Consider the following 13,399-nt stretch of genomic DNA (forward strand, 5'->3'; position numbering starts at 1 on the left):
TGTGTGTATATTTGGGTCCCATTTCCAAGATATTTCATTATGGTATGCAATTATTCCAAAATACAGAATATTCCGTTATCCAAAATAGCCCTTGTCCCAAGTATTTTGGATATCGGAGAGTCAACGTGTATTTCTAATACTCCGATCTTTGGCAGAAGGGAATTGCCCGAATCCGTTGTAGGTCTTTGGGGGCCTTAACTTTGACACCTAAAATAAAATATTGTTTAGGGTAATGCAATGGAACGGGGGGCAAGCGTTTGCACTTGTTATACTCATTGTTTTAATTTTCTTTAAATCTGTTAAATTCAACATCAGAATGGAACGATGGAATACAATGTGCAGAAATATGTCATGCTGCCATAACCTATGCTCTACATAACTTATGGCAGCTTTTTTTCATTTACTGTAGTTATCAATGAAACATGCAATATGAACAGGGGTACTATATATAAAACCTTTACATGGAATCCATTACTGAAGTGGAAATTTAGAAGGGGTGGTATAGAAAATGTGAGTGGACTTTGATAGTATAGCATATTGGCCTACTTTGACGACTGCATACAACTACATGAATCATGAAGGTATAATGGTCAAGACCATCGTGACCATCGGGGCTTACGACGAGACCCTAGGGTAGGATCTCCCTTGTCGTAAGCCCCGGAGAGCTTTCGGCTCTGTCTGAGCCGGAAGCTCTCCACTGACATCACTAGTGATGTCAGTGGGGCCGCCCCCAAATGGTAGGCATTCCCATGGGAACGCCCCCGTTTGGGCTGCCACCCCCCCGGCCCGCCTTCCAAACGGGGCGAGCTGTCAATCAACATCGACAGCTCACCCCCTTTGGATCGAGACCGGCTACGACCGGCGCTGTCGACGACGGCGCCATCGTGCGCATGCTCTGTGGGGGGCCATCGACCCGGTCCGAGCGCATCGGCGCTAATGACCGGGTCTGAATGACCCCCAGTGTCTCGATGGGCTCTCTCTGAAGGTCAAAGAGCAGAGACTGTGGTTATTTCACCTGCTGTGACATCTAGGGTTACCACTGTTTTATTTTTAAATTCCTGGACAGGGATGTGGACAGGGGGCTTGACCAACACTACCATATGGTTACAACCACTTTGTCAGAGCCCCCTCATGCACCTTATATGCCATCAGACCCTTCCATATGCCCCTTTCTATATATGGCTGTTCCGTTTGCCATAAGACTGACCTTGGCTTTTTTTGATAAATGATTGTGACAGTCTAGTTGAGTGAAATAAAATAATCTTACCAGCTCAGTATTTTCCCAACACTATCATTCATTGGAAAAAATACTAGGGTAGCCTGCTACAGATAAACAGTGGAAGCTGCAGGTTTATGAACGGTCAGAAGGTGGTAGCAGAGATTAAGCGGTCTATTTATCAAGCAGTGAAAAGTGTGAAGTGGACCAGTGGAGAAGTTGCCCTTAACAACCAATCAGCTCCTGTACAGTGTAGACTGTACTTGATAAATGCTACTTCAAAGCTGATTGGTTGCTATGGGCAACTTCTCCACTGGTCCACTTCTCCACACTTTTCACTGCATGATAAATAGACCCCAAAGTGAGCAAAGTCAATACTAAAATTGAGATGTGTGTTTAGCTGCTCCCGTATTGCAGCAGTCTTATAGGGCCCATACATCTTTGATGGATAGCCCCAATTCCCTGTTCTGATGGTTGCAGGGTCAGGGAATCGGGTAAATCCATCATGTTGGACAATCTCGATTTCCCAATTCCAACCTGACAATGGTTGTAATCGACGAGCCATTGATTTTTTACATTCTTTTCCCCCCCAATCCGCCAATAAATCACTGATCGTCAATGTCAGCGGAACAGATCGGAGTTGGCAGAACGGGCAATCAGGGCAGCACAGACGGTGTAATAGTTAGCATTACTTACTGCCTCACAGCACTAAGGTCGTGGGTTCGATTCCCACCACGGCCCTAACTGTGTGGAGTTTGTATATTCTCCCTGTGCTTGTGTGGGTTTCCTCCAGGTACTCCGGTTTCCTCCCACACTCCAAAAATATACAGGTAGGCTAATTGGCTCCCAACAAAATTAACCCCGAGTGGTTTCGTGTGTGTGAGCATGTGATAGGGAATATAGATTGTAAGCTCCACTGGGGCAGATCCCCAGACGCTACCTGTCCAGGATAACCTATGCTATGGACTCCGAACAAAGGACCTCATTTCCAGACTGTGCAGAGTACTCTGGATTTGTTGCAACCCGAACAACATCTCTGGCCTTTTCCAATATGTGTGAGTCAGTCACTGTTTCTCAGTATAGTTAAATATGCACTGCCCCTTTAACATGGCACCCTCATGCAGAGGAATGAAAGAGAACATGGTGGAATTATATAGTTACATATAAGACCTTGAGTTAAGCTCAGTAATACAAAACCTTGTATATATGTTAATGTCAAATTGTGGCTTTATATGCTCTTTCACCTCTTAATTATTGTATTTCTATAGTACTCAGCCTAGCGAGATTAGTGAGTGAGGTATCAATATAAATTCTGGTTTAAAGCAGGACTCTCATGACAAAATGAGGAGTGTTTTGTACGCATAAATCACTGCAGCAGGCTGTAAGTAATTTGTATTTTCCTGGTTTCTCTTTCTTCAAACTGGTATTACTGATTTTTGCTACCCTGGCAACCACTCAAGACATGGATAGGTGGGGTGGGTACAAAAGCTGAGTCCTGGATCTGCCTTGGGGTACAGGCCTGCCAAAGAGACACAGCCATGCCCCTATAGCATTTCCAACAGCATCTGTGGATGGGCACAGAAAGTCTCAATGTGGCAGGGCTATGCGCATACACTGTGGCTATCTATGGTCCTTCTAAGTACTGGGGCTGGACATTTCCTACTGCACCCTGGGACAACAGTCACATGGCAAATGATATACGGGGAGATGTATCAAGCCTTGGAGAAAAATAAAGTGGAGAAATTGCCCAAAGCAACAAATCAGCTTCTGTCATTTCAAAGATTGTGCTAGATAAATGACAGTTAGAAGCTGATTGGTTTCTTTGGGCAATTTATCCACTTTATCTCTCTCTAAGGCTTGATGCATCTCCCTCACATTTAGCAGAGAGGTTATGAAACACCCATCTGAGCTCTGTCTGTTCTGTGTAATGTAAAATCCTCCAACCACCCCTCCCCACCCAATCATATGGTGTAACTGGCAACCATATTTTGGATGTGTGCTTAAAAAGTACTTGACTTGCTATTTATAAATAAAAAAATCTAAGTTGAATGGAAACTTTACATGTGAGATGTGATGTATCAACTGGTATACAGTATATATCAAGAAATAGTTGGAATGGCAAAATGTAGTGAAGAGCTATACATGGGTTAATAAACAAGTGTAATGAGCATACGCCATGAATACTGCTAGACGGACAAGAAGGCACAACTGGGCACTTACTGAAGCATTGTCGGTCTGCAAATTGTGCTGTTTTGAAACACAGAAATAAAACACTGTGGTATTGTGCAGCTGTAGTAGAGGTCTGAGAGATAAAGAATGCATTGGCATTGGTATAGCAATGAAGAGAAATAGCATATAGTAACAGATTCAATAATACGGTAACTGCTCAACACATCATTCTTTTTGATGCGCTTAATTGCAATGGCTTAATATTTAGTGGCAGCTTTTTCAAAATAAAGCATTAAGAGCATCACTTTTTCTTGTCTGTAGATGTCAAGGGTGTTCGTTTTATACGGGAAAATAATTGCTATAATAAATGACTGTGTCATCAGGCTATATTATCAGAGAAGAAAATAATGATTAACTTTTATTGTTGTCTGCTGCAAGACAAAATAGTCTCTTCCTTTAATGAGCATCAGTAGTTCCAGCAATTTTTAGTTTTCTCAGTTGTTGAAATTAAAGTTATTAAAATTAAATATATTTGATATAGAATATCTGTTGGCACAATTTACCAACATTCATGTGAGCACTAAGTGTAATATAAAATTCAATCAGGATACAGCCAATGAGCACCAAGGAAAAAGCAAAACTCAGTCACAGTTCCCCCATTCATTTTGTTCATAACTTCCAACTGCCCCAATTTAGGCGAGTTGGTGTCGGCTCCTGGGCAGTTGAGTGCTATGTCCTCATTCCTAATTGAAAAAGCTTTGGGAAGTCCAATAATTTTAGCAGAGGGGAGCTGGGGCCAGCATAGAAATTTGGAAGTGATAGTTAATCCTTCAGGAATGTGCCGTGCTGCCATCATGGAGTGACAATGTAGTTTGATGGTCCCATTATGTGTGCGTGCCACCATTTAAGTTATCCCAAATACCTATGTGACAATGTTGAGATAAGGTATAGGAGCAATTGTCTAATGAATATATTATTTTTATACAAAAGAAAGGTGTGTATACACACAGAATCTAGGCGCTCAATAGGTTAATAAAGAGTGGACTAGTGGTCTTTATGGATAGATTCCAAACAAAAAGATATACTAATAGTTAATAGTAAATAAAGCACCCGATAGCAGCCAACTTATAGGAGAGATGTGTAGGCAGATAAGGAAGCTACATATAGGTAGCACTGTGGATGTTATGTTTGTGGTATAAATATGTAAGCCCATAATTCTATGTACTATAAAACAATTTTAATATAGTTTTATAATCATTTAACAGTTGAGGCATGTTGCACAGAAAACATAAGCAATGAATACAATGGAAAACTCTGTAGAAATATAGTTGCACATATTACATAATGTTACAATTCTCTGTATATTATTAGCACTTTGATAGAGAGAGTTCAAACCAAGACATCCGTTCTTTATCTTATTTCTCACATTTAGGAGGTTTTTTTCCAAAGGATCAGTTTTGGTCCATCTGCAGGTATAGAGTTAACAAATAGCCAAACTATAAAGGACACTTCTGCCGATATAATTATAAAAGGTTTGACAAGTATGTACCGGTGTATCAAGGTTTCAAAAAGTATAAAATCTTTCAATAAGAAGCACTGATAAATTAGTGGTGCGGTATCCCCTTTCTCCATTTCTGAGCTTTAAAGTTGGAGCCAGTAGTTGTACACTGTGTGTGGTTTCTCAATCAGTGAGGTCTCTTTATTGTGCTGGGAGTTGTAAGCAGACGGCCTTTTAATCATCTGTGTAGTATTACTTGTGAACTGTTACAGGCTCAGGGCTCTCTAACAGTTCTGCCACAGACACACTGGTATGGAGTGTGGGCTGTTAGCAGGGTACAAGTTGCTGTATTATATAATGCTGGTGGGTGAAAGGTTCACAGGCATTAATCACCTTAATGTAGTTATCTGTCTCCACCACACTAGCAGTTTCATCAGAAGGATGATTGAAACAAAAATAACTATTATACATTTTTCACCTGGAGTTTTAGTAACATCATAATCATGAAATGTACAAACATCATGGCCTAAAACTATTCTATTTACTAAACTAAGAATAAAACAATTATTATTAAATGTGTGAGGTGGATAAAATGAGGTGGAGTATAGGGACAATGATAGGCGAAATAAAGGAAGGAGTGGGGGAAACTCAGGAAAGTGTGAAGACAGTAGAATGAGAAAGTCTCTGAGGAAGTGGCCTATACAGGAAATGGCCTATACAGGAAGTGGCGGTTAGAGAAAATCAAGAAGGTTTAAAGAACATGTGAGTAAAAGATTACAATTGTAGTCTAAGGCTCCACAGGTAACTTAGTTCATATCATAAATTTTTAATGTTATATGTGAGCTATTCTGTTCCAAGTAATGGTTCTGTTATTTTTATGCAACATGTTGGGTACTATGAATGTAACGGGTTGGGTACGGGATGGCGGCACTCGAGATCCCAGCAGTCAGAATCCCGATATTGGTGTCCTGACAGGGTTAGGATACAGACACCTGTCGGTCAGCATCCTAACCCTCCCCCTCTTCCTACCCCTATCCCTCCCTCCCCTGTTGCCTAAACCTAACCCTCCCCCCTAGTGCCTAAACCTAACCTCCCCCTAGTGCCTAACCCTAACCCTCCCCCTAGTGCCTAACCCTCTCCCTAACCCCAGTACGGGATGCCGGCACCAGGATTCTGACAGCGGTCGGGATTGGTATTCTGGCAAAAGCATTCTAAGCGCTGGCATCCCCATTGTCGGGATTATAACTACAATCCGAATGTAACAATTTGAACTTCTTAAATGTACAATATCAATAAGTGTTTAAGGCTCCTTTACCTTTAAATTTTAATTCGTGATGATCATTTATTTTTTGAAGTTTTAAACGTCCTCTTATCTTTATACAATATAATGTGAGTTTTAAAACTAGTTGGACCTAAATAATTAATGATTATTGTCACAAGATTGACAGCCAAAATATTTCTAAAAGTGCCAGTAGGAATATGTGTTTACTATGGGTACATTCACCAAACAGAAGTTTACCTATGATATATATACGTATATAGGAAATAGCCTATGGTTCTATTTTTATTGTGTGGTCTAATCATATTTTTCTTTATTTCTTTTTCAGTGATATACAGTGAAAGATATTTTCAGAAAAAAAACCACTTGCAATACCTATACAAATTTCTTTAAATAATTAAATTCTTAATTTCAAGAACAAACAGTAATACTACAAAGCCATGTTGTAGACTGTGATGTTAACCTTTTGGTTGGATGGAATATTAATGTTTACATAACGTTTGATTTAAAAAATATATATATCTCAGATACCTTTTACAGTACTTGCCGAAGGCACATTTTAAAACGTAGTCCATAGTTTTTGTCTAAGATGGAGTCTTTCAGAGACGCAATTTGAAAGAGCTTGGTGATATATTACGCTTCCATTGTCCTGAGGAGTTTTAACATTTTTCTAAGATACATCATCCTGACAGTTAGAAAGTATATTTACAGAGTGTTGCCAGTTTTTCCTTGTGGACTGTGTTGACGCAATGCATGCTTCTTGATGAAAAGCTATTGACATCCACCTTTTCATCTTCCACTTGCTTTGTAGTGCTATTTTTTATGCATGAGATGGTCCTGTTTTATTTTCTCCTGAAGCTAGTAACTTCAGTATCTTTGTTGGTGATAGTGTTTTGTGCATGCCAAATATTTTCACAGAACTACAACGTGCTGCTGCTTACACATGTGTGGCCCTGAAACAGATTCTAAAATGTTTTTTTTTTTGTATGTGTGTTCTTGTGTACATTTTTTTGATGATATTGCTATATGTTTTGCTATTTTAGTATAACCATAAAAATTCATGCAATTATTTGCTTTTAACAAACTGATTTTTTTTTATTTAATTAAAATGAGTCACAACATGTTTTTGTTAAATATGTATGTCTTTTTCTACTATGAGGAATATTGTTAAATATATTATGAGGTGTATGATTTTCATCAGTATCTGTATTATATTTACTGTGCTCTAGTTTAAAAGTCCCTAATTTTGATATTTTAGCATTTGACAGTTTAAAAAGCATACGTTTTTTTTTCTTTTTTAATATGTTGGGGATGTGTACATTTTGCTATTCTTCTTCATTTTTTGTATGCTATATTCTTGAACTGTTTTGCTCCATGTTTTCATTCTCAATCCTAGGTCCCCTTACAAAGAAACAGACAGATGATTTAGGTGATAATGAAGGTGCTGAAGATGAAGGTATTTTTTGCCACCAAACTGATTTGCATGACAAGGAATCCCTGAAAACATATCTCCTTTACTTTTTCTTGACTTCTTGTCTCTATTTTGAAGAGTTTTTTTCTTTTTATCCCATTTTTGATTGATGTGTTTTGTCTTCTTGCTTGTTTTATATTTTTTTCTTCATTTTTCTCGACTGAATGTTGTTGCGTTTTACATTTTTATGCAAACAGTAAGTGTGTACACCAAAGATCTTCTTGTTTTCTTGACAAGAATTTTTGATAACTTACATCCCACTTCTTGAATATATTTTGTGAAATCTTTGAACTAACACTGTTAAAGTCTCTCAACATACCCTTTTTTTGCATGTCTTCTAACATTCCCTGAATATATTAATTTGAATATTGCTAATGAAAATATGCGTTGCTGTATTTTATTTTAAAACAAATGATGGAAATCAATATATTTAATTATCCAAAATTTTGATGTTTCTTAAGACATATATTTTCTATCTTTTAAAACATATTGATAAATGAACATATTAGATTAAGAAGCATTGCCATCTTGAATCCATCTTTTAAATGTTAGTATACAAAACAAAACTATTTTAATCTGCCGTTAAAAATATTATTATTAACATATATGGGTATTACATATATTTTAGCTAAATAGGTATTTATCTCTACAGCCTTACTTGTATTTGTATTATTAAGTACATGATATTAACTTAAAGAATTGTTTATATTGTTGTAAATCATCTGTATAGCATAGTGTATGAATCTACTATTTTACAGTGCTATACTAATTTAATCTATTAAATAAAAACTCCAATGTTCAGTAAGTCTTAAAAATGTCAAAATGCCCAATGGAAGTGTAAATTACCAGTACTACAATAGAGGCAGAAGCAACAAACATATATAGGAGCATTGACTTGCAAAGATGGGGTATTTTAAGCTTTAGAATTCACGAAGTTTAATTAAAGAAAACAAATCTACATATATACATGGACACATACAGGGGGTTGTTACCACTCACCGACACTTTCTACAAAATTATTTTTTCCACTACCCATGAATACTAAAATATTGTAATGAGTAAGTACAGGTCCATGAGCTGATATGACTGTATCTGAATTCAAAGTGGATTCAATCTGAATTTGTTTAATTTGTCAGAGTTTTCACTTGTTACTGAAATACTTAAGGCTGGTAATATGATACTAATATACACGTGTGTACTGAGGCATGTGTTGAAAATCACAGACAAAAACTATGGCTATCCTAATGGGTCTCGCACCAAAAGGGGGCGGCTGTCGATTTTGATCGATAGCTCGCACCAATTTGGAGGCGTGGCATGGGGGATGGCTTCACAAATGGAGGCGTTCCCATGCGAACGCCTGCCATTTGTGGGTGGCCCCACCGACATCACCAGTGATGTCAGTGAGAGAGCTTCCGGCTCTATTAGAGCCAGAAGCTCTCTGGGGCTTGCGGCCACGAGACCCTACCACAAGGGTCTCGTCGCAAGCCCGATGTTCGCGATGGTCTTGACCATCGCGACTATCATCCTGGCCGCTCGCAATAGCTGTGGGTGGTCACCCACAGCTATGGGAGCAGCCAGGAGGCCGCTTAAAAAAAACAAAAACGCCCTGATTCAGAGCGAGCGCTCTTTCAGAGCGTCCGGCTCTGAATCAGGGCCTGTGTTCGCTAACAATGCAGCTCTGTCACTTCCAGTAGTTTTATTAGTGTGAATAATATGCACCTTATAAGTCGCCTCTGACCTGGTGCTCTGAGAGTGGCAATCAGGCGTGACTGAAGCCACAGTAAAAAAGGACACATCTGTATCTTTCTCATCAATCTATCCCTTTCGCTAATGGTAACCCTAATGCAAACTCTAGTGGAAACCCTAATGATAACCCTAAGCCTAATACAAATGCTGACATTTTGATAATGTTGACATTTCACATGTCGACATTTTACCAATATTGACATTTTCCATGTCGATAGCTTGACCATGTTAACATCAGGAATGTTGAATTTCTGGTGTTGATTTTATGAATATCAACAGGGTCACTGTCACTTCCTGACTCCATCCCATCAATAAATAGTCGCTCCTCAAGATTGTTATATTGCTTTTGTCTTGCATATTCTTCATGTTTCTCTTGGCTTAACTGAGAATATGCATAAACTCATTTGTATGTTATATTTGTTAATCCTGTAAAATGTCTATAGAATATTTTTTGAAATAATCCCCCTTACTCTAAATGAAGAAAACACAAATGTGATATTTATAGATGCTTTTTTGAACTTTAGAACAAAACACGCGCACACACACACACACTATGTTTTTGACTTTCCATATAATACTGTTAACAAGCTTGATTAACGCTTGATTAATGTTACTAATAGTGATAAGCCGGCTGTTGGCTTCCGCCACTTAACACTACTGTTCTGAACAACATGAGTAAATAATCCCTTTCAGAGTATTGAAAGAGATTAGGCCCCATATTACCAGTGGCCACAATAAACTGGGACATTTGTTAAAGTGATAGCTATCAGGAAACAATCAATTATATTGGATATAATTGACATGGGAGAAGAACCAAAATGGTTTTCTTGATTGTCTTTAGTGACAGGTTGAAGAGTGTACCTGTAAGAATCTAATTACATGGTCGTTTCCACTGATTTACACATCATCATGCAGAGAAACAACAAGCATTGTTAAAAGAACTGTAAAAATTGCCCCAGATTTGGAATAAACATCCGCTTTGCAAGTATTCCTAACTGGTTTAACAGTAGTACTAACATTTCATTACTGTTCTCAGTGGGTACTCTCTAATTCTATGTAATTTTAATTAAGGAAGAGTTCTGAAACAATCTCCCTCTGTGTTACCTCCAAGCATACAATTAGCAATGTACAATTCTGCTGTGAATACACAGCTAATGATTTCAGATTAATAATTTATCTTTCTTACCTTAATCATATTAATGTCACAATCATGAAGACAAAATATCAACAGGTGATGTTTGGTAATTGCTGATATTTTTTTTCTTGCAGTATTTAGCTTTCCAACATCACTAAGGTGCATACACATAGCCTGCAAATCTACATTAGCAACATTATTATAGAAAAAGTTGCATTCAGTTACAGCTAGTCACTCCATAATCTTATCGGCTGCAAAAAATGTGTATGCATTTATTACTAATTGAACATTTTTTTTGTATGAAACATATTTGTCATCATTAAAACAGTAAAATTATGTATTTCTTATTTATTATACAGGCTGTAGGTGTTACTGAAGTTGTGCAGACAGCAGCTGTAATAGGGTCAAAAAAAGACCTTGAGCTAGATTTAGAGGTGGACGCTGCTGCATCTGCACTTGCATCTCTTGGCAGAGTCAGGGGAGCAATAATATGCAAATGCTAGTTTCACCCCTCCCCTTGTGTAGTATCCTGCGTCTGAATAAGCAAAACGCCCTCTTTCAGCATCTCTGCATGCTTGATCACTGATGGAGAGTCCCCTCATGCCTCCATCAGCGCACTATCGCATGTACCATCGACACTTGCATTAGCCCTATGGCAGGGGTAATATCTCAATGTCTCAACATTTGCTTTGGAAGCAGCTCTGCGCCTGAGAACACAGCCACTTTCACTGACACGCACACAACACTACCATAACATGCCCCCATTACATACTTTTTGTGTTCACTTCAGACCACCTCCCAATCACCGCCCAGGAACGCCCATCAATTGATTTCTGATACCAGCTGGGATTTTCTGAACTTTTCACACATGTGCAGTAGCAAACAATCACTCAACTACGTGAACATCAGCATTGCATTCCAATTGCGTGCACCTCTGAATCAGGCCCTTTTCTTCACCATTAAGAAAAAAAAAGATTAATAGGAAAATAAAATTTCTCAACACCAAAAACATTGCAGAATTTGATGTGTATATACAGCTAATTTAGCTATTTTAAATTTTATACCATACACTTACAAATAATATTTTTGCAATGCAGCATTCTTAAGTTGCTAACTATCGAAAAGCATATATGATAGTTTTTTTTTTCTCAGAAATATTTGTGTATTTGTATATATTTTAACATAAAATATAAAATTAAATTGAGTCGACTTCATGGAGAAAGCTGATTTTCAGATCAATGATGAATGAGTTGGTATGTTAATTATCGGGGTTAAATAATTAACATAATGAATAGACCCCAAAATGAGAAATAAAATGAAAAATAAAATACAAATAAATTAATCAGTATGAAAATAAATGAAGCCAATTGTTTACTTAGTGTTAAACATTGTTATGTCAAATACATGTAAAAACATACAGTGTATTTGTTAGGATTAGTATGAAAAGAACTACTAACTGTGCGCCAATGGAATATACTGTAGTCAGGACTGCTAATGTAACTTGTAATGTAAAAAGGAAAAGCAAAAAAATGTTTATGGCAATGCAAAATTGATTAATTTAGACATACCTTAATGTGATCACCTTAAAAGAATACAAATTAGGCTGATATAGTTCACACCCTTTAAATCATAACTGCAACAAAGGAAGCAAAGATACATCAACTTAATATAAAGAATGTATATGTGCATATACATATTTATAGGGTATACAGTATATAATTATTATTATTAGTATTATAAAGGCCACACATTTTGTTTAACAATAATGCATTTTCTAAATGGTTAAACTTTAAATATTTAACATTCATTAACAGTAAGAAAAAAGCTAATGTGCTCAAAATGTTATGCTAGTAAATACAAAAAATATTTGTGCTTCTCATACCTAACAGAGCTTTACGTAGTGAAGCGCAATCGCTGCCTAAATATATCTCTACTTTCCGTCCACCTTGATGTATTGTTATTTTTTTAATTGATTAAATATTTAAAACCTACTGCCTTTCCAGCACACTGCTAATATAATAATAATAATAATAATAATAATAATAATAATAATAATAATAATACAGCTTGAGTCTCCCATATCCAAATATCCTGAAATACAGATTTTTTTTGGCATGACTGAGATAATGAAACCTTTGATTTTTGATGGTTCAATGTACTCAAACTTTGTCTAAGGCACATATTATAAAAAAAAACATTGTATAAAATTACCTTCAGGCTGTGTGTATAAGGTTTATATGAAACATAAATTAATTTCATTTCTGTACACAAACTTTGTTTGAACCACAATATTATTGAATATATTGTATAAAATTACCTGCAGGCTGTGTGTAAGGTGTATATAAAACATAAATGCATTTAGTGTGTATATTTGGGTCCTATTCCCAATATATTTCATTATGGTATGCAATTATTCCAAAATACGGAATATTCCAATATCCAAAATATCCCTGGTCCCAAGCATTTTGGATATGGGAGACTCAACCTGTAATAATAATTTTATTATTACTCTGTATGTGGTGCCTGAACATTAAACAGCAATGTAGAGAGGATGTGTTTTTTCATTTACATTAAACAATGCAAAGTTTCTGCCCCTACTATAGGTACAATATACAAACATACCCTACCCTAATTCAGTTAAAAGGCAATAACCTGCCGGTATGTTTTTTTTTTTTTTAACTAAAGGAATAAACACATATATACCAGAACGAACCTACTAGCATTTAAGGATAACATACAAACTCAGCTAGATAGCACCCTGGTTGGATTTTAGCCCCACTGATTCTTGTTGAATGAATATTCTGAACATAAAACAAAACAATTTAATATTTTATATCTCTCTTAGCTTCAAAAAAGCATACAGTATGCCTTTTGTGTCAAAGTGG

At 36.9% G+C, this 13,399-nt stretch overlaps 1 protein-coding gene across 5 annotated transcripts in view; it reads left to right on the top strand.

The window, feature by feature from the left end:
* NLGN1 (neuroligin 1) overlaps window positions 1-13,399 on the top strand; it is a 765,562-nt gene that overhangs the window by 473,245 nt on the left and 278,918 nt on the right. For 4 of the 5 annotated variants that reach the window (XM_088452412.1, XM_088452413.1, XM_088452415.1 and 1 more), the window contains one exon: window positions 7,559-7,618. The exons of the other annotated variant lie outside the window; for it this stretch is intronic. In XM_088452412.1, the coding sequence (XP_088308538.1) occupies window positions 7,559-7,618 (60 nt within the window). The remainder of the gene's footprint in view (window positions 1-7,558; window positions 7,619-13,399) is intronic. 5 annotated transcript variants of the gene reach the window in all.

The sequence above is a fragment of the Taudactylus pleione genome, unplaced genomic scaffold (genome assembly GCF_031769625.1).
Source record: "Taudactylus pleione unplaced genomic scaffold, aTauple2 ptg000037l, whole genome shotgun sequence".
Lineage (NCBI taxonomy): Eukaryota > Metazoa > Chordata > Amphibia > Anura > Myobatrachidae > Taudactylus > Taudactylus pleione.